Genomic DNA, 21,886 nt, shown 5'->3' on the forward strand with positions numbered 1-21,886 from the left:
ACTTTGTTGTGTTTAAATTTTATACTCATGTTTTGTTATTTGAATTATTATTTTACACTTTTTTTAAAGTTATTAAATTAGGTCTCTTGATGGTACAGTAACTGCTAGCATGGAATAAATTAATCCTTTACAGCATATTTGTTGTATAGCTTCATTTGAAAAAAAAGGGTATAATCAGTGTGTGGAAGTTGTATTTTTTTACATATATGCTTAAAAATATTGTTGGTTACCTACAGGATAGTGTTAATCTTTCACTTTATAAGAAGCTAGTACTTTGGAGTGATGCCCTTAGATACAGTGGGAATTACTGGGAATCTGCAGTAGCCGCTTGTCGTGGGATGCTCGTAGAATGCATCAGTGCTGATGAAACTGTCGCAATTTGGGTTAAGTGCAAAAGGGATGCAGAAAAAGCTGACCATATTAAACTGAGGGTAAGAGAATAAGTACTATAATTTACTTTTAGACATGATGCTATACATTGCATAAGAACTTCGATCAAAAGTTTTTATAAATCTTCCTGTTGCTTATTGTTTAGACCTTTGGTGTTACAAAGTTTTGTTTGCATGTTATAAATTTTTTAATTATTTCTGGACCAGTTATGATTAACATTAAATTAATTTCCTTCAGGGTTTGACCATATGTGATGTTTTACGTGATGCTACAAACAAATTCAAAACAACACTTGACACGGCATTTAACAATTTCACATTGCTTCAAGAGGAGATTAGTAACTACAAAAAACAGAGGTACTGTAATTATGTCTTGAAAATTTATTAATTTCTTCTTAATTTACTAAATGGGGATGTTTTTATTCTTATAACAGTATATTTTTTACTTCATATTTTTTTGTTATTCCATTAGCATCTCAAAGTTACATGCCACAGCAGCTTGAATATACTTTGGTTGTCTTTTTTTCTCATGTTTTAGTTTTACAAGAGTTGCAACATATCATGATGAAGATTTTTGTTTATAAAATTATATGCAGTAGGACCATAGCAATAACTAATTTTTCTGGGGCGACCTGTGATGGCCGGTGAAAAGGTCCTTCTTTACACTTTTCTGATATAAACCTTCCAAATATACCAGAGAAAGATAAAAGCATGGAATGCAGAGGTTACTACCCTCGTGCGAGCACCTTGTGGGTGTCGTGTATACAACAGGGGCGTGTGAAAACCACTATTCACAGGCTGTCTTCCATTTAGATAATTCCTTCATTAAAGGGAAGGGCCGTAATAGAGGCCCTAGAGAACACACTTGTACCACGCCACCGACACCTAACACGCGCGCCCTCTAGGACATCCTTCTGTTTTTGACTTGCTCGCGTGTTTGTGTTGATTGTGCTTTCGGTGTTTTTTCCCGTGTTTGGCGTTAATTCATCATGACTGACGCTGCTACTTCACCTTTACCAATGTTAAGTACCATAGTTTGTTTTGACAGCTTTTTTTCAGTACCGGGCATTTGTTCTCTTTCCAATAATATGGATTTTAATTTTGGGAGCGGCTTGGCCTTCCTCAGTGTTGGCAGCCATTTTGGCGTTGTTCGCTTCGCTGGTATTTCAAGTTAATATTGCCCATCTGGTACTCTGTCATCTAGGTTATATCACTTACGATTTATGACCATTATTATTATCATTATTTTATTATTGTTTTTACTATGGTATTTTTTTTTTTGCTAGCAAGTCCAATTTGGACGAACGAAGAATAACGTTCTTGCCTTTGTTATAGTTTAAGTACCCGCCTCGGAAGGCGGTCATTTTTAGACTATACCTTTATATTTATTTGTTACGCTGTCGTTATTCTTCGTTCTTGGTTATTACAATTTTATTATTATTCTTATATCATATTATTGTGTGCTTTTGGTTCTTTATAATGTAACCATGAGAGCGTGAGCATGGAGTTCTCATGTTCTGTTACTACAGTTACGAGTTACCCTTTCTTTCGTTTTTTTTTTAATCTCGAGTAAGAAGAGGTGGATTTCCGTTTTCCGTGTTATACAATCACGAGTTATCCCTTCCCCCTCTTCTTCTACGGGTTTATGATATTACGTTTGATGTTATTTACATTTTATTGATGTGGTTACTGTTAATATAGCTAGCATTATTAATAGGTTCCGTTCGTGTATGAGTCATTACTTTGGGCTCGCTTTATGCCGCCACCCGTGTTCCGTTCTCTTCGGAACGTTCACCCTCTCCGCCTTGAGTTATACTCCGCTATAATGGATACTCATTGAGTTGGAAACTAGTCAGATATTTGCAGTGCAACGGTGAAACCCGGCACTCAGACTCCGGCTTCGGCCTTATGTACACGAACCTTTTTCATGATTAATCACAATTTCATTATTACGGTCCTTTTTCACCGGATCTCCGGCTTCACCGGAGATCACAGTCGTTCAGCATTGAGGTTAACATTATCTTACCACTGATGTTCACGATGTCATTATTACGGATCTCCGGTTTCACCGGAGATCACTCAGACGTTCAGAACCGGGGTAACATTATTTTACCGATGAGGTTTATAGTTACATGTTACGTGGTTACTGGACTTTAATATATTAATTTGTAGCTCTAGCTAACAATTATAGAACCATATTAGGCACACATAATTAATGTTATCTATTTCTATTGATTCATCTGTTCACTGACCAGAGTCTCAAGGAACATCCAGACTTATGTCTCCTTTCTTTTACAGAAGGTCCGCTGTGCTGCCAAGGGCTGCCCCGCTGCTTTTAATGATCCCCTGGGCCATGACCTATGCCGCTCTCATGCACATTGCGCCATATCCTTCTCTCGGGAACCTGGACAAGCCCCCTACTTGGTATGGTTCCCGGAGTCATGCACGCTCTGCTACGAGCTGTCATCCCTACTCCTGAACGATGATGTAAGTTGGTTCTAGTTTGTTCCTTTTGGTATCCTTTACGATGAATTAATTGGTTCTTTATATATATATATATATATATATATATATCGCTTATTGCTTCATCATTAATCCCCTCACCTCTTTCAGGCTGATGATGAATCTCTCCGGGAGGCAAGAGCTGCTCTCCGTCCGTGGGTGTCAGGCTTTGGGAGGAATGCTCCGTCTGGCGCACCCTATCTCCTCGATGGAGACATGGCCTCTCGCTTATTCCCAGGCTCTACTACTGCGGTAGTTTCACCGGAGATAGCGGCCCCGTTAATTGAGGCGGTTAGAGCAACCATTCCAACGGAAGAAGAAGCTTTATTGACGGAGGACGCGTCCTCTCTAGATTTGGACGTCGAACCCATGGATGAGCAGGTAGGTGGTGATGAGTTGGTGGACCCCCTTTCATCTCTCACTCCTTCCTCTACTTCTTCCTTTTATGGCTTTGATAAGCCTACGGCTTCTCCTCGGGATCCCTCCGTTCCTGTACGACCCAAGGTGAAGCCACTACGTATCCTTAAGCCTTCAGCTTTGCCATTATCTGTGTCACCGGTCCCTGGACCCTCAAAGGATCCTGATGTTCATATTACTTTACCTAAAACCGTGACTACTAAAAAGACGAAGTCCGCGGCTTCGTCAGCGGATCGTGCTCGGGATCCCTCCTTATCCGCCGACCTGATCAGGGATATTGTTAAAGAGTAGATACAACAACATTCTAGGGCAAACCAAGGAGCTATGACGGAGCTCAAAGATATGGTGGCGAATCTGATCCGTTCAGGAACTCAGATGCCTCCTCCTTCAGCCCCAGACGCATCGAAGTTACCCCCCTTCGATAAAAACAACCCATGGAGGTTTGCCTTACATGCTCCATATATAGATGGTGCCATAACTCTGGAGGGCATAGGCACCCACCCTCTAGAGGACCTAGAATTTTACCCTCCGGGACTAGAATTCCCATTCAACGGCTTCGTCCGTTTGAAAGAACATGCCTTGGTTAGGTTGGACAAGGTACCGAAGGAAACAGTAATATTTCCTAAAGAGCAGGCCCAAGCTCTCTGGGCCAGGACGTTGTCGAACTGGGGGTGCGCTAATTCCAAGCTCACCCCACACAAAGGGGCCTACACCATATTTACAACTGCTCCCATTATTACCTTACCTATTACGGATAAAGTGGCAGGTCTTACTTTTCAAGCTGTCAAAGAAGGATCTGCCATGCCGGCTCTTGAAGAGACGGACCTTACCTCCATGCTCATCCCGAGTACCTCTACTATCTGGGACGATGCTTCCTCTACTTTCACAGTAGGGAAGTTAGACCCAGACTGCGCCTCTAATCTGTTTTCCGAGAAGCTTCCCAAATTACCGGAAAATCTTCTCAAGACTGAGTTTGAGGCACAGAATAGGTTAGCTAGGTCTCTCCACTCCATTACCGCCGTGGAGTCTCTAGCCTCGCTTTATCCGGCTGAGACCTTGTTTCGGATATTCACGAAGAACCTGTCTCTGTCCTTCCAAATCAACCTACACGAGTTTTGTTCGGCTCGGGTTAGTTGCAGGAAATACGTTCTATCTGAGGATTCGATCAGACATGAACCGAACAGGCTGATAGCTTCCCCCTGCTGGGGTAAAACCCTCTTTCCTCAGGAGGAGGTGAACAAGGTTCTACAAGACGCTGCGAGAGCAAACCAAAATTTGCAAGTGAGGTGGGGCCTCACCGCCAAAAGGAAGGTCGAAGCCCAAAAGCAAGCTTTCTTCAAGAAGAAACAGAGATTTACCCCTTACAAGAGGAACCGGGGTCACTACCATCAATCGTCCGTTACCCACTCGTCATCACAGTCTCCCTCTGCTTCGACGTCTCTGCAACCGAATCCCCCTCAACAGGTGGTCTACCTCACTGCTCCCCCAGGTACACAACCCAACCCCGTTTGGATGTCCTCGCCTGCATACAACCCTAGCTACGAACCCTCAGGTTCCTTTCGTGGACACCAGAGAGGTAGCTACAGGGGTAGAGGACAGTTCCGCCAACGAGGCGGACGTAGGACAAGGGGTGCTCGGGGAGGGAAAGGACCTAGATTCACTCCCTCGCAATGATGTAGTCTCGGTAGGGGGGAGACTTTACCACTTTCGAGACCATTGGACCTTCAGTCCGTGGGCTCACAGCATAATCTCCAAAGGTTTGGGGTGGAAATGGTCACAAGGTTCTCCTCCTCCACCAGTGACCTTCTTCCAGAAACCCACTACCATCCTGAGAGAGTACACCACAGAGTTACTCAAGAAAAAAGCAATCAAACGGGTTCGATCGCTGAAGTTCCAAGGCCGCCTGTTCACAGTTCCGAAGAAAGGCTCGTCGGCATTGAGAGTGGTCCTGGACGTGTCAAAGCTAAATTCTTGCATCCTTTGCGACAAGTTCCGGATGTTGACTATCTCTCAGGTACGGACCTTACTTCCCCGTGGGGCCTGTCCACCTCTATCGATCTTACCGATGCCTATTATCATGTACCAATAGCTCGAAACTTCTCTCCTTACCTAGGTTTCCGTCTAGGCAGGAAAGCCTTTGCGTTCAAAGTCATGCCTTTCGGCCTTCACGAAACTAGGAGAGACAGTGTTAGAACAACTCAGGAACCAAGGGATACAGATCATTGCTTATCTGGACGATTGGCTCATTTGGGCTCGGTCGGCCCTGGAATGCAACAGAGCTACGAAGAAAGTACTTTGTTTTCTCGCCAACCTGGGATGTCGGGTCAATCTCCAAAAGTCCCGCCTACAACCATCAGACCACTTCGAATGGTTAGGCATTCAGTGGGACCTTTCAAAGCACAAGCTGTCTCTCCCTTCCAAAAAGGTAAGAGAAATAGCTTCCAAGATCAAGAATTTTCTCAAACACAAACAGGTGTCCAGAAGAGCCTTAGAAAGAATCCTCGGCCTTCTCCAATTCGCTTCAGTAACAGATCGCCTATTAAAAGCCAAACTCAAAGACATCAATTGAGTTTGGAGAAAGAGAGCTACAGTACCTTTAAGAGACAAGGTCTCGAAGATCCCCTCTTGTCTTGAAAATGAGACTACACCCATGGTCCGAACCGAAGAACCTCTCCAAATCGGTTCCTCTTCAATTCCCACCTCCACAAGTGACAATTCATACAGACGTGTCTCTGAGTGGATGGGGGGTTACTCCACACATCAGATGTTTCAGGGCTCTTGGTCACCCCCCCTCTTAATGAGAGAATGCCTTGATGAAGTCATTGAGCTTCAGCACGGCATTCTATTCCCGTGCTTAAACTTGGTGACGGGCAAGAGAGCTCTCGAACTTGGGGAAATTGCTCCCCCAGTTCGAATCTAAATTTCTCTCTTTCTTATCTTTTTCTTCCTCTTTATATTGCTTCAACCTTCTCCTAATATTATAAACTCTCTTTCATGATGCTGTCCCAACCCTATGAATAAAATTTTCCATATGTACAGGTATATGTGTATATTTTTACATATATATGTATGTTTACTATCTTTTTTTTTTTTCTCTTTATGGCATGGATGTTTCTACATCTGTTATTGCCACTTGGGCGGATGTTTCTACATCCGGTATTGCTGCCTGCTTTGATGAATGTGAAAGGTGTCACGGTTGGGAGGTGTTTGTGCTCAAAGCTATATGTGAGAGTATTGGATGATCTCAGCCATCCTGAAGATGGTTTGGACCTTTTTGGCGGAACTATTCTCAAGTGTTGGGTCTTCGGAATCCAGGGGGATCCAATGCTTGGGGTAGGACTCTCGGCTTCTGGCCGGAAGCCCGTCATTACAGATATGGGGAGGATGATTCCATAGTTTCTTGGTCTCAGTCCTAACAGGCGGGTTCAGCTTACACCTGTGCCTCTATATCTGTTTTGATGCTATCCTTCGGGTAGGGTATGGAGTGGACCATCTGGGAAGTATACTCTCACTGTGCTGGTAGTGGAGAGTGCAAATTTCCTTCCCAACATGTGATGCCTTAATGTTCTCAAGCAGGTAAATCAAACTATTCAAAAAATCACTCTTCTCTTTTCTTTATTCTGATGGATTCTTGTGAGAATGAACCCACCTCCCCTGGATATGCTGACTCGCCCCCGGCACTGTTGACGACCTCTGGCAATTCATTTAAAGAAAACTCCGTTGACGACGTAGGAACTAAAAAGGACCGTTCTTTAAACATTCGGAAAAAGGGTAATTTGGGCAACACAGGAAAACTGAATGTCCTGCACGTTACCCAAATCCCTTTAGAAGCTAATTATGATGTGCTACATAAAATATTTGAGTGTTACGGATCATTAAAAGAAATTAGAATGAAACTTCAAGATGATAATTGGGAATCTTGGTTATTATTTAATTGTCATGAGGAAGCATTTAATGCAAGCTGTAACATTGTTGATATTAAAGTAGGTAATATGAGTGTTAATGGTGCTCTGTGTGATGGGGCACCTAAAGACCAGCAGACTGGGCTGATAAAGATATAGAGGCAGATATGCCATCCCAAAGAAAGCCAAAACCACCAATGTGGCTTCTTGCTCAATCTGTAGGAGGTACGGAAAATTATTTCAAGATCTGCAAATTTCTTCAGAGGAAGGTAGGTACGATCGCACCTGGAGATATATCTCGATTCGGGAAGAAAAGTTTCATGATAAAGGCCAAGTCATACACACAGTCTGTTATACTGTCTAATTTGAAGACAGTAAATGATGATATAAAATTGGACATCAAACCCCATCTAAACTTTAGCTATGGAAGGGGAATGGTTTTTAATAGGGATCTGTATGAATTTACTGAAGAGGTGATATTGGCTATGTGCCCTCTATCAGTGTGGAAAGTACATAAAGTACCTGGAACATCAATGATTGTTCTTACTTTCCAGGATGCTGATGTACCTTTCCACATAGACATAGAAAACGAAAGGATCAGAGTTCAACCTTTTAAGCAGAAGCCACTGCAATGTTATAATTGCTTTAAATTTGGACATCCTTCCAAAGTTTGCAATAATGAAAAAATTTGTAATACCTGCTCCAGTATTTACCATGGGGATTGTACACTTGAGGCAAGGTGCTTAAACTGCAGCTCTAATCATAAATCTAATGATAGGAGCTGCCAGTTTTATAAGTTAGATGAGGCTGCCCTCAATAAATCAATTATTGAACATGTAAGCGTGGGGCATGCCAAGAGATTATTAAATAAATCTAATACTTATGCAAAGACAGGAGAAAAAGTTCCTCGGGAATCATCTCACCCACCTACTACTGTAGGTAGTTCTCGAAAAAGGAATTCACCATCTATTGATAAAGTGCTGCATAAGACAAGAACATCTCCTCCTAAAGATTTATCATTGAGTATCAACAAAAAAACATTGCCCACCACTATCAAACCTTTGTCCCCCATTACAAAGGATAGTACTGACCTCTCCCAGGCCATATCCTTGCCTGATTTAATGGAGATTCCACCTGACACAAAGTTATCAGGTGTACCTGTAGTGGGGAAAGTACAAAAACCTGGTAACTCGCAACCTATTAATCGTAAAAGAGAGAGACCTCCATCTCTCTCACCCCCTTCCATAAGAAATACTAGAATTATGACGTCAAATATATATAAAAAACATACAAAGAAAAACTCCAACGTAAAACCCAACATAACAAGACCATCTCTGAAGAAACCTACAAGTAATAATGTTAGATTAAAAACTGCTAATGGGAAGACCTCATCCAAGATGTCTTCCAGAAATAATCCATAGTTTTCTCCTCAATTTTGCAATGGAACTGTCAGGGTTTAAGGGTGAAATTTGAAGAACTTAAGCTCCTAATTCATGAACATTCACCCATAATTGTATGTCTACAGGAAAGTATGCTCGATGCTAACACTCCTAGTCCTCGAGAGTATGTTAGCTATAGAACACCATATAATCATATATCAGGGAGCCATGGTGGAAGTCTCATGTACATTCTTCGAGATGTTCCCCAAATACCTATGTCTATATGTACAACACTGCAGGCAGTGGCTGTACAAATTGATATAGGAAGAAAATATACAATATGCTCTCTCTACTTGCCTCCAAATGATAATATTTTATATGATGATTTAGCAGAAGTCATTCATCAACTCCCTCAACCATTTCTCTTACTGGGAGATATGAATGGTAGACATCCTTTATGGGGTGATATTTTAGCCAACACAAGGGGCAATATTATCTCATCAATTGTGGAGAATGAGGATGTGGGACTCCTTAATATAGGAGAGCCCACACACTTCCATGTTCAGACAGGTACTTTGTCATGCATTGACCTTTCAGTTGCAAGCTCTAACTGCCTTCTTGATTTTGATTGGAGGACATTAGATGATTGGCATACTAGTGATCATGCACCAATCATTATAAACACCAACAAGGGTCCGCCTTTGCAAAGATCGCCACGTTGGAATCTAGACAAGGCAGACTGGGTTAAATTTTGTGAGCTAAGTGAAATCGAAGGGAGAGCAGAACAGTTTGAAAGTGTTGATGATGCCATAGACCTACTGAATGGAACTCTTCATACAGCAGGAGTCAATTCAATTCCCAAAACAACAGGGTTATTCAAACGACGACCAGTCCCGTGGTGGTCTTCAGAACTAACTGCACTCCACAGAGCCACAAGAAGATCTCTAACACGATTGCGTAGACGCAGAACTGATGAGAATTTAATTATGTACAAGAAATGTAGAGCACAGTTCCGTCGTGCCATGAAAGAAGCAAGGCGCCAGTCATGTATGTCTTTTGTTTCCTCCATTAACAGTAGAACACCACCATCTTCTGTGTGGAGGAAAGTAAAAAAGATAGCTGGCAAATTCACCCCCAACCCACCACCAGTGTTGAAGGTGAATGGCCAGTATGTAACTGAAGCAAATGAAGTTAGCAATGCCCTGGCTAATCATTTTTCAAATGTATCCAGCAAGTGTGAAGGAGCCCCTGGTCACCAGTATAGGAGCACTGAAGAAAAGAAAATTTTAAATTTTGCAACAAGAAGGGAAGAGTCTTATAATTCTCCTTTCACTGAAAGAGAATTTGATTCCGCACTTGCTCATTGCAATGATACAGCCCCTGGACCCGATGGAATTCCATATGCAATGATTAGACATGTACATTTTAATACAAAGCTATTTATTTTAAGCATTATTAATAGAATATGGCATGATCATAGTTACCCAAGTGTTTGGGAACTAGCCATTATTTTAGCCTTTTTAAAACCCGGTAAAGACAAGTTTTTAGCAGCAAACTATCGTCTTATTGCATTGACATCTTGTTTATGTAAAATCATGGAGAAGATGGTCAATGCAAGGCTGATATGGTACCTTGAAAAGAAAGGTATTTTATCACCGAATCAATGTAGATTCCGAAAAATGCACTCAACGACTGATGTGTTGATACGACTTGAGTCTTCTATTTGTGAAGCCTTTGCTTCCAAACAGCACCATGTTACAGTATTTTTTGACCTTGAAAAGGCATATGATACCACATGGAGATATGGTATTCTTAAAACCATTCATGAATTGGGATTGAGAGGAGAGCTGCCACCATTTATTCAGGCATTTCTTTCACGTAGAGTTTTTCAAGTGAGAGTGGGGGAAACTCTATCAGAGAGTAAGTGCCAGGAAGAAGGAGTTCCTCAGGGTAGTGTGCTGAGTGTAACCCTATTTGCACTAGCAATTAGTGGGATATCCTCAGCCATTCCCCAGGATGTTCTCTCAACATTATTTGTGGATGATCTCTCAATATCATTTGGTGGCACTAGAATGGCAATGGTTGAGAGAAAAATCCAACTCTCTATTGATAAAATTATCCAGTGGGCTGACATGAATGGATTTAAGTTCTCGACAAGTAAAACTACCATTGTCCATTTTTGTCGTATCCGGGGAGTACATCCAGACCCGGATATATACATTAAAGGTCAACGGATACCATGTGCAAGAGAAGCTAAATTTTTAGGTTTGATATTTGATTGTAGGCTTACATGGGTTTCTCACTTAAAAGCATTGAAAGCTAAATGTGTTGAAGCTCTGAATATCTTAAAAGTATTGTCCCATACATCGTGGGGGGCAGACCGCAATACTATTTTAAAATTATACAAGGCCTTGATTTTTTCCAAAATTAGTTATGGTTGTGAGGTATATTCTTCAGCCACCCCAAGCCGGTTGAAAATATTAGACTCGATACATCATGCAGGTATTAAATTGTCTACTGGAGCTTTTAAAACCTCGCCTATCCCAAGTCTCCTTGTTGATGCTGGAGAGTTACCTCTAGACCTTTACCGAATGTCTTCCATTCTTTGGTATTGGTTTAGATTGCAAAGACTCCCTAACTGTCTAGCCTTTCAGACTGCAAACCTTGTAAGACACGCATCATACTTTGAGTTGCACCCAAAATCTCCTCAACCTTATGGCTTTCGGGTGAAACGATTATTAAATAGTCTGGATATAATTAGAAATAAGGTACTTACATTCAAGGTATCATCAACGCCTCCATGGAAGTTACCAGAGATATCTTTTTGTAAATATTTTATTGGAGATAAGAAGAATATGTCAGACCTAGAAGCCAGGTCTCTTTTTAATGAACATGTTAAAGAACATAGAGGATCAACTTTTATCTATACTGATGGCTCCAAATCTGATGCTGGCGTTGGATTTGGAGTACATAGTAGTGGTTTTAATTGTAGAGGTGCACTTCCTCTGACCGCTTCCATATTTACTGCCGAACTGTATGGCATATTAACCGCTATTGAGAAAATAGCATTGGAGAAGGAGGGTAATTTTACAATTTTTAGTGATGCAAGGAGTGTCCTTCAAGCTATGGAAGTTTTTAATTCTAATAACCCTCTAGTTTTAAAGATTTTAGAATGGCTTTTCATTATTGGACGGAGAGGTATAACAGTTCAATTTTGTTGGGTTCCAGCACATGTAGGTGTGTCCGGGAATGAGAAGGCAGATTCACTGGCTAAGGAGGCTGCATCCGAGTTGCTGCCAAGAAGGTATCCCATTCCCTGTAATGATTTCTTACCTGACATCAAGAAATTGGTTTGCAATAAATGGCAACAGCAATGGGATAGTCAAGATGGCAATAAAATGCGAGAGATAACAAATGACATATCTCCTTGGAGGTATAATATGATGCCCCGAAAATGGGAGACGTCTCTTTGTCGTCTCCGTATTGGTCACACTTGGTTGACACACGAGTTTCTGCTGAAGGGCCAACACCAACCGTATTGTGACGACTGTTTAGTACCTCTAACAGTAAGGCATTTGTTGACCGAATGCCCCAATTATAACAACTTGCAGAATAGATATTTGTTTGAGGCTCGAGGTGAGGGTGGCAGGTTCATCCTTGCCAAGATTCTTGGAAATGATGTGTCCTACCATGCAAGTGGCATTTTTAGATTTATTTCAGAAGCAGGTCTTCTGAAAAATATTTAACTTTTATGACATTAAATTTTTATGATTTTAATTGAATACTTTTATTTTTTATTTTATTTTATTTTTTATTTTTGTATACATAAATTAAATGTTACCGGCGTCAATGACCTCAGGTGTCAGGATGCCTGAAAACTTCAAATCAATCAATCTTGGTCACCCGCCATGAAACACTTCCATATCAATGTTCTCGAAGCCATGGCAGTGTTCTTGACCCTGAAGAGACTCTCTCCTCCGAGGTCAACCCACATCAGAGTAGTGTCAGACACCATAGCCGTAGTACACTGCATCAACAGAGGAGGATCCAAGTCGCCCAACCTGAATCAGATCCTGGTCACTATCTTCGCCTTGGCAACAGAAAAGAACTGGTTCCTGTCAGCAACTCACCTAGCGGGAGTCTAGAATGTGATAGCGGACTCACTATCCAGGACGAAACCACTGGAATTAGAATGGTCTCTAGACATAATTTCATTCCGGTGGATACTCAGACTGGTTCCGGGCCTCCAGGTAGATTTATTCGCAACTCGGATGAATCACAAACTTCCTTGTTATGTGACACCAAACCTGGACCCTCAGGCTTATGCCATAAATGCATTAACCCTGGATTGGAACCATTGGAAGAAGATTTACCTATTCCCACCAGTGAATCTTCTAATGAAAGTTTTGCACAAACTACGCTCCTTCCAGGGGGCAGTGGCTTTAGTAGCACCTCACTGGCCAAAGAGCAGTTGGTTTCCTCTCCTCCTCGAGTTGAAACTCCGTCCCTTCCGGATTCCATTCCCCAAACTGACCCAAGTAATCCAAACTCAGACTGTGTCAGATTCCTCAAGGATAACCAAAACCCTAACTTTGTGGACTTCATGAAGTTTGCAGCTCGTAGAGACGCAAATATTGACCCGGAAAACGTTCTCTTCATCGAATCAGACAAAAGGGACTCGAAAATTCGTCAATATGATTCGGCCGTTGAGAAACTAGCAGATTTCCTAAAGAATTCAGACCATACTGGTATGTCTCCGAATTTAGCCATCTCATTCTTTAGGTTCCTATTTGACAAAGGCCTAGCAGCTAGCACTATAACCACCATCAAGTCAGCTTTGAAGAAGATCTTCCTTGTTGGGTTTAACATTAACCTGGCGGATTCCTATTTCTCATCTATTCCAAAAGCGTGTGCTAGGCTTCGACCTTCGGCTCGGCCACAAAAGGTCTCTTGGTCTCTGAACGATGTCCTCAAACTTGCGTCGGACACGGACAATGAATCCTGCTCTTATATCACTCTTCTTAGGAAGACTTTATTTCTAACGGCTATGGCCTCAGGTGCTAGAATCTCAGAACTAGCAGCTCTCTCACGTAACCCGGAAAACATAGATTTCCTCCCTTCAGGCGAAGTACTCCTTTCTCCAGACAGCTTTCCTAGCTAAAAATGAGGATCCGCAAAATAGGTTGTCCCCTTGGAAGATTATTTCTCTTCCCCAGGATCCTTCTCTGTGTCCAGTCACTACTCTCAGGGCCTTTTTAGCTAGAACTACCACCGCTCGTCTGGCTCCTTGTTTATCAGGGAACAAAGGGGTACTATTTCCATTCAAGGTATCAGACAACAAATCCTCTACTTCATTAAACATGCTAACCCGGAATCATTTCCCCATGCTCATGATATACGGTCAGTAGCTACCTCCATCAATTACTTCCAGAACATGGACTTTGATGACCTTAAAAAATATACGGGTTGGAAATCTCCTATGGTTTTCAAACGCCACTATCTAGAGAACTTACAGGCCCTTAAATACCCAACGGTTGCAGTGGGGAGTCTTATCTCTCCCCATTAATCTCTGCTTATTCCTTTCTTCCATCTCTTCTCTTCTCCCTCCTACCTGCCACTCACACCACGTCGCCACTCTCCTGGGTGGTTCGTTAGCCCTAAGATATTTACCATGTTTAATTCCTATGATTTAATTGTTATTGTATTTACCGTTCCTTTAATGTTTAGATATGCTTAGACATGTAAGATTTGATGCCTTTTGCATTTGGACACTCAGATGTTTCCTTGTCTTCATATTTATTAGCCTTACGTTCCCTATGTCCTTTGGCTAGTTTGTAATTTTTATGTTTACTTACAGTATTATATTACATTATTGTCTTACATGGTATTTGTATTCTCCTCATTATGTTATTACTTTATAGGGCTTGGAAGGCATTCTCTGGTACATTTTCACCGGCCGTCACAGGTCGCCCCAGAAAAGGGATTTTGACGAAGGAAAAATCTATTTCTGGGAAGAGACCTGTGACGCCCGGTGAAACCCTTCCCTGTTATTTTGTACGGACCCACCCTTTTTCCTTGCCAAGCCATATGTTCTTGCAGAAGGATGTCCTAGAGGGCGCGAGTGTTAGGTGTCGGTGGCGTGGTACAAGTGTGTTCTCTAGGGCCTCTATTACGGCCCTTCCCTTTGATGAAGGAATTATCTAAATGGAAGACAGCCTGTGAATAGTGGTTTTCACACGCCCCTGTTGTATACACGACACCCACAAGGTGCTTGCGCGAGGGTAGTAACCTCTGCATTCCATGCTTTTATCTTTCTCTGGTATATTTGGAAGGTTTATATCAGAAAAGTGTAAAGAAGGACCTTTTCACCGGGCGTCACAGGTCTCTTCCCAGTAATAGATTTTTCCTTCGTCAAAATCCCTTATTTATATTGATAAGTGTGTTGGGCAAATATGAGGGGAACTGGTCGGGCGTGGCGGGTGTGGTTAGTGTTCATAATTGATATTGGCTTCATTGATATATAGTCCTCGAGGGCACCAGCATCGCACCCATTCTTGAATGTTGCGCATTCTCATGAAAGGCTTGTTTTAATGCTGCCTGTGGTCTTTCATTTACTATTCTTGTAATTAGTATTGTTCTGGGTTACAATGTCAACAAGCTGGTTTTTCTGATATGAGTCAGATCAGCATACTGTACTGTACTATTTGGTTTTTAGCTTAGGTGGAGCAGCTTTCATCATTATTCATGAGAGCTGGGGGTTGATATCATATTAAGCAACAAATATTTAATTGTTCCTGTACAAATACAAACCTTCATCTTTTACATAGGAGAAGATAACAGCAAAGCTGGAATACACCAGTCAAAATTTTATAACGAGGTGTAAGTAATTGGCTGGTGACTACCGCTGGGAGCAAGGAAACCCTGCCCACCCTACTTACTCACTGAGTAGTCACTTTGATAGCAGGCATCGGCAAGAGTTCAGGGGAATGGAGACCGGTTCTGGATGTAAGCGCCCTCAACTGGTACATCCAGAACTCAAAATTCACCATGGAGACTCAGAAGACCGTACTGGCAGCTGTGAGGAAAGGTGATTGGATGGTATCATTGGATCTCCAGGACGCTTATTTCCATGTTCTGATACATCCAAGCTGCAGGTATTACCTGAGGTTCGTATACGGGAAGGAAGTCTTCCAGTTTCGAGCCCTATGTTTCGGCCTCTTCACAGCTCCTCTGATTTTTCGAAACTAATGATGAATGTGGCGAGCATGCTGCACTCGAGAGGCATCAGAGCCTCCCTGTACTTGGACGATTGGCTTATAAGAGCTCCCTCAGCCGATCGCTGTTTGAAGGATCTTCAGTTGACTTTAGATTTTACAAAAGAATTGGGACTCCTAGTGAGCCCAAAGAAGTCACAGCTGACTCCATCCCAGAAGATCCTTTATTTGGGGATGGAGATTCAGAGTCAGGATTTTCGGGCTTTTCCGTCGCCTGCAAGAGTTCAGTCAGCACTTCTAAGGCTGGAGGCCTTTGTGAAGAAGAAAGTCACTTCAGTAATAGAATGGATGAGTTCTGGGAACCCTCTCGTCTCTAGAGAAGTTTGTATCCCTAGGGAGACTGCACCTACGTCCCCTTCAATTTCACCTCAATGCTCATTGGAAGAGGGGAGACAGTCTCGACAGGGAGAGTATTCCCATTATGAGTACGATCAGAGCACATCTTCGATGGTGGAACAACGCTCACATACTCAACGAGGGCCTTTCGTTGGAGCAGAGGAACCCAGACCTCGTGTTGTTTTCAGACGCCTCAAATTTGGGGTGGGGAGCAACATTGGGAAAAAGAGAAATCTCAGGTCGTTGGACAAAGGAACAGGAGGCTCTTCATATCAACCAGAAGGAGCTCTTAGCAGTGCACTTAGCCCTCAGAGGATTCGAGGATCTGGTCCTAGACAAGGTGGTTCAAGTCAATGCGGACAGCACCACGGCCCTAGCGTATATAGCAAAGCAGGGGGGGACCTACTCGAAGTCGCTGTACGAGTTAGCGAGATCTTTTTCCTTTGGGCGAAGGAAAGGAGGATTCATTTATTGACACGGTTCATTCAAGGAGTCAAGAATGTAAGTGCGGACAGGCTCAGATGGGGGAACCAAGTTCTTCCCACAGAGTGGACGCTACATCTGGACGTTTGCAAGAAGCTGTGGAGGTTATGGGGTTGTCCCCTCATAGATCTGTTAGCAACCTCCAAGACAAAGAGACTGGGAACATACTGCTCTCCAGTTCCGGATCTCGAGGCAGCTCACATAGACGCATTCCTGTTAGATTGGACACACATGGATGTGTATGCGTTTCCACCATTCAAGATTCTATACAAAGTGGTGTAAAAGTTCGTATCTCACAAGGGGACCAGGATGATCCTAATTTCTCCTTTCTGGCCGTCAAGAGTCTGGTCCACGGAGGTACTGGAGTGGATAGTGGAAGTGCCGAGAAGCCTTCCGTCAAGAGCAGATCTTCTCAGACAGCCCTATTTGGCAAGAAATCACCAAAACCTCCAAGCTCTACGTCTGACTGCCTTCAGACTATCGAAAAACTCGCAAGATCTTGAGGATTTTCGAAGGAGTCAGCCAAGGCTAGTGCAAGAGTATGAAGAGCCTCTACCATCAGGGTGTATCAGTCCAAATGGGAGGTATTCAGAGAATGGTGTAGGGCTAACTCGGTTTCTTCGTCCAATACCTCTATAACACAGATTGCCAATTTCTTTTTAGATCTTAGAAATAAGCGTAACTTCTCTGCCTCGACGATTAAAGGATACAGAAGTATGCTGGCAACTGTTTTCAGACATAGAAATCTGGATCTCTCCAACAATAAAGATTTACAAGACCTTCTTAGGTCTTTTGAAACACCTAAGAGATTTCATCAGGTTTCACCTGCTTGGAATTTGGATGTGGTATTTAGGTTCCTTATGAGTGACAGGTTCGAGCCTCTGTACTCGGCCACTTTGAAAGATATGACTTTGAAGACCCTTTTCATAGTGAGCTTGGTGACGGCTAAAAGAGTCAGTGAGCTCCATGCTTTCCGCAAGAACATTGGATTCAGAAATGGGAAAGCAATATGTTCCTTGCAGCAGTGTTTTCTGGCCAAGAATGAACTTCCTTCTCGTCCGTGGCCCAAGTCTTTTGAAATTAAAAATCTCTATGACATAGTGGGCGATGAGATCGAAAAAGTACTCTGTCCTGTTAAAGCTCTTAGGGTATATTTGGACAGAATGAAGAGCTTGAGAGGCAGCTCGGAGGCGCTCTGGTGTGCAGTCAAGAAGCCATCGCAGCCTATGTTGAAGAATGCTCTATCCTTTTTTATAAGGCTTTTAATTAGAGAAGCTCATTCACAGTGTGATGAGGCTGATCTTAAGACTGCTCAAGGTGAAGGCACACGCAGTAAGAGGAGTGGCTACTTCGGTAGCTTTTTAACAAAATCGTTCTCTGCAAAGCATAATGGATGCGACTTTTTGGAGAAGTAAGTCTGTTTTCGCATCCCATTACTTAAAACTTGTCCAGACTCTTTATGAGGACTGCTACACTTTGGGTTCATTCGTTGCTGCAAATGCAGTAGTAGGTGAAGGATCTACCACTACGTTCCCCTAATTCTTAGTACCCTTTTATTTTTCTCATGGAACTTTGTTGTTTTATGGTTGTATGTGGAGATTGTTCGACAGTCTTCCGCAATCTGTTGATTTGGTCAGGTGGTCATGTTGTTCCTGAGAGCGCCCGGAACAAGGGTATTAGAGGAGGTCCTGTCATGTTATAGGTTATGGCACTGTTTGACAGTTCCTAGAGATCATCAGCCCCCTGGGTGGACCTCTGGATCTTCTAAGGATAGCAGTCAGAATGAGGCAGATAACCATTGCAGTCTGCTTCCCTATCAGGTACGAACCTCTTAAGTTGCTTAGGTGTAACTCTTAAGTGAATTTCCAATCAAATTGCTGTCTCTGACCCGCCACCAAGGGTGTCAATCAGCCATTCTTATATAACCAGCGGGTAAATTTTATGTTTAAAAATTATATTTTCATAATAAAATAAATTTTTGAACATACTTTCCCGCTGGTTATATAAGTTATAATCCCACCCTCCTCCCCTCTAGAGACCAAGGGGCAAGGAAAATCTGAAGTGGTTGGATTAGTTCTACCTGTAGTCCACCAGGGCACTAGTGTACACCTGGCATATCTGCGATAGCCACGAGTTTTGAATAGTTCTGCCGGGACGTCAGGGACTTTAGCCATTCTTATATAACCAGGGGGTAAGTATGTTCAAAAATTTATTTTTTTATGAAAATATCATTTATCAGAAATTGTATATAAATCCACTATCAATATTTTGAACCTGAAAGAAAGTATATTAGTTTATCTAAATGAAAATTATTGAAGCATATGGTAATAAAATCAGAAAATGAATTTTCAAAATTTTAAATTTAGTTTTATGTTTATGGAAATACATAGTTTCCCTTGCCATATATGACCTTTGTTGTTGTGAAACCAGTGAAAGGAATAAAACAATCCATCAGTTTTCAAAAGGTAAATAGAGTAATAATTTTATTAATTTGCTGATAGGAAAAACTTCAGATATTCAGCTGAACTTTTGTAATATTTAAAGATTGAGACTCAGCTCTACAACTTATCAGTAATTAAAGGTACAAAGTTGCTTCATTGGTGGTAGCAAATGAAAAAGTAGTTTATCTAAAACTCTCTCTCTCTCTCTCTCTCTCTCTCTCTCTCTCTCTCTCTCTCTCTCTCTCCTCTCTCTCTCTCTCTCTCTCTCTCTCTCTCTCTCTCTCTCTCTCAGTTAGTAATCACAATAGAATTAAGTTGTTGAACTGCCATGTAGTAATGTTTTAGAAAACTAATTCTGATATGTCTGCATTATAAGCATATCCCATACTTGTATGTGTAGTATGAATTTTTGTTTGTGTCCTCATTGGGTATGGAATAACTACTGTACTTTCTTATTTTTACCAAATTTTTTTTGCTTAAGTGTGAAAAGCTGTAATTGAAATAGGTTGTAAGTCATGAGCAACTATATCAAAGATACCTGTGTCTTTTTGTTTCAGTCATGATACAGCTGAAGATCAGCTGTCCTGTGGACGAGCAGTTGTTGATTGTGCAAAACATGTGGAAGGTAAAATTTATGGTTATCTTGCAATAACTGAAGCTCTTTGGAAACAACCCAGTTTAGCAGCCCAAAAAGATGAAGCTTTACAGACAACTAAAAAAGCAATTTCATTGATTGCTGAGAACAAGGTATGTCACATTAACAGATGGCATGTGTATTTTTTAGAAAAATATAATTCAGCTCTCTTTGATTACCTTTTGATTTTTTTTTTAGTTAGAATCTGTTTAAATTTGTAGTTGTGAAGAAGTAAAATACAAAAATATTTTTATTGGTGAAAATAATAATTCTTGACTTATCCCTTAATATTTTATAGCAAACATTGTAGAAACAATGTTTTATTGTAGAGTTTTACCCTACTCTACCTAGAAGTGTACGCATATATACTATTTTTTTTATTTTTTTCAATATATAAAGTACAATCAACACTATCATCATGAGGGTTAGGTAGCAGAATCACCTGCGATAAGTGTAAAACTGCATAATAAATGACCATTACTTACTCGCTATTAACTAACACTAAATAACTCGGTGTACTGTACTACATTGTTTTTATGTGCTTTCTGTCACGGTGTTATTAGTTTATTAATTTACAAAGGTATTTGTTTATTAAACACGGCTTTAGTATATAGTAAGAGGATTCATAACTGGAAAGTGGTCACCAAGCTGTCATCTCCTCCTACGTCTATTGACACAAAGGGCCTCGATTAGATTTTGCCAGTCGTCTATATCTTGAGCTTTTAATTCAATGCTTCTCCAATCATCAACTCTTGACTTCACGCTTCATAGTCCTCTGCCATGTAGGCCTGGGTCTTCCAACTCTTATATTACCTTGTGGAGCCCAGTTAAATGTTTGGTGAAATTATCTCTCTTGGGGAGTGCGAAGAGCTTACCCAAATTATCTCCATCCACCCCACACCATGATCTCATCCACATATGACACCTAGTAATATTTCTTATGGTTTCATTTCTAATTCTGTCCTGCTATTCAATTCCCAGAAATCTTCAGAGGGCTTTGCTCTCGAATCTACCAATTCTGTTAGAAATTGTTTCATTGTCATACCACGAATCATGTCCGTACAGGAACCCTGATCTCAGTAAACTGGTATATAGCCTGATTATTTATTGTAATTTCAGGCAATTTGATTTCCAAATTAAACTGGTTGTTTCTTCCCCTCCCAGCATTTTTAAATATAAAACTTACCCGCTGGTTATATAAGAATGGCTAAAGTTCCTAGACGCCCGGCAGAAAATTCAAAATCTCACGGCTATCGCAGATATGCCAGGTGTGCACTAGCGCCCTCGCGGTATTCAGGTAGAACTATACCAAACCCTTCAGATCTCTGCCGCCATTGCTGGCTGGAACTATTGGAAATTCTCTCGAAACTTACTCTGTTTTGGACGGTTATTTGGTGATGTACTCCGTTTTTTGTTTTGGGCTTTCGCATAATTTATTTCCTTTTCATTTATTCTTGAAATCTTTTTGTTTTGGGGTTAATTTAGTTAATTTAACCTTTATGTTTTTGGTCTCTCTCTTACCAATTCAATATGGCCCATCCCTCCCCTGTAATTCGGAAGTGTGTTAAAGGTTGTCGTACTCGACTTCCTAAGGCTTCTGTGGATTCTCATAGTATTTGTATTAAATGTAGAGAAAAGTCTTGTTCTTTTGGTGATCGGTGTGATGAATGCATTTCGTTAACCGATAGCGAGTTGGTAACATATGAATGTTACATTAAAAGATTAGAGAGGGACAGGGTTATGCGCAGTTCGTCTCGTTCTGTTGATTTGTCCTTACCTGATGTCATTGAACTTATTCCTTCCCCCGTAGTGGTAGATCAACAACCGAAGGAACCTTCCTGAAGGATATGTTAACCGCGATTCAGGCTCTCGGTGAAAGAGTCGAATCTTTAGCTGCGAACAAAAATCAGATCTTGTCCGAGATCAATGTGCTGAAAAGTGGTCGCACAGGCGACCAACCAAATGTGGAAACTGATTCAAATGTGTTTAGTGTTGTGAGGGTGCGTCTGCACGATCCTGTCGTTCACCCAGCCTACGACCTCTTTCAAGCTCCCGAACCCACGGGAGAAGTAATGTCGGATGGCAAAAGGGAACGAGAGGCTTCATCAATCGTGCAGACGTTCCCTCGA

At 41.6% G+C, this 21,886-nt stretch overlaps 1 protein-coding gene across 4 annotated transcripts in view; it reads left to right on the forward strand.

Annotated features, from left to right (window-relative positions):
* The window catches only part of LOC137657816 (uncharacterized), a 514,523-nt gene that overhangs the window by 184,861 nt on the left and 307,776 nt on the right, over positions 1 to 21,886 (forward strand). For all 4 annotated transcript variants that reach the window (XM_068392347.1, XM_068392350.1, XM_068392348.1 and 1 more), the window contains exons 8-10: positions 237 to 431; positions 628 to 746; positions 19,681 to 19,870. In XM_068392347.1, coding sequence (XP_068248448.1) covers positions 237 to 431; positions 628 to 746; positions 19,681 to 19,870 — 504 coding nt within the window. The remainder of the gene's footprint in view (positions 1 to 236; positions 432 to 627; positions 747 to 19,680; positions 19,871 to 21,886) is intronic.

Source organism: Palaemon carinicauda, chromosome 18 (genome assembly GCF_036898095.1).
Source record: "Palaemon carinicauda isolate YSFRI2023 chromosome 18, ASM3689809v2, whole genome shotgun sequence".
Classification (NCBI taxonomy): Eukaryota; Metazoa; Arthropoda; class Malacostraca; order Decapoda; family Palaemonidae; genus Palaemon; species Palaemon carinicauda.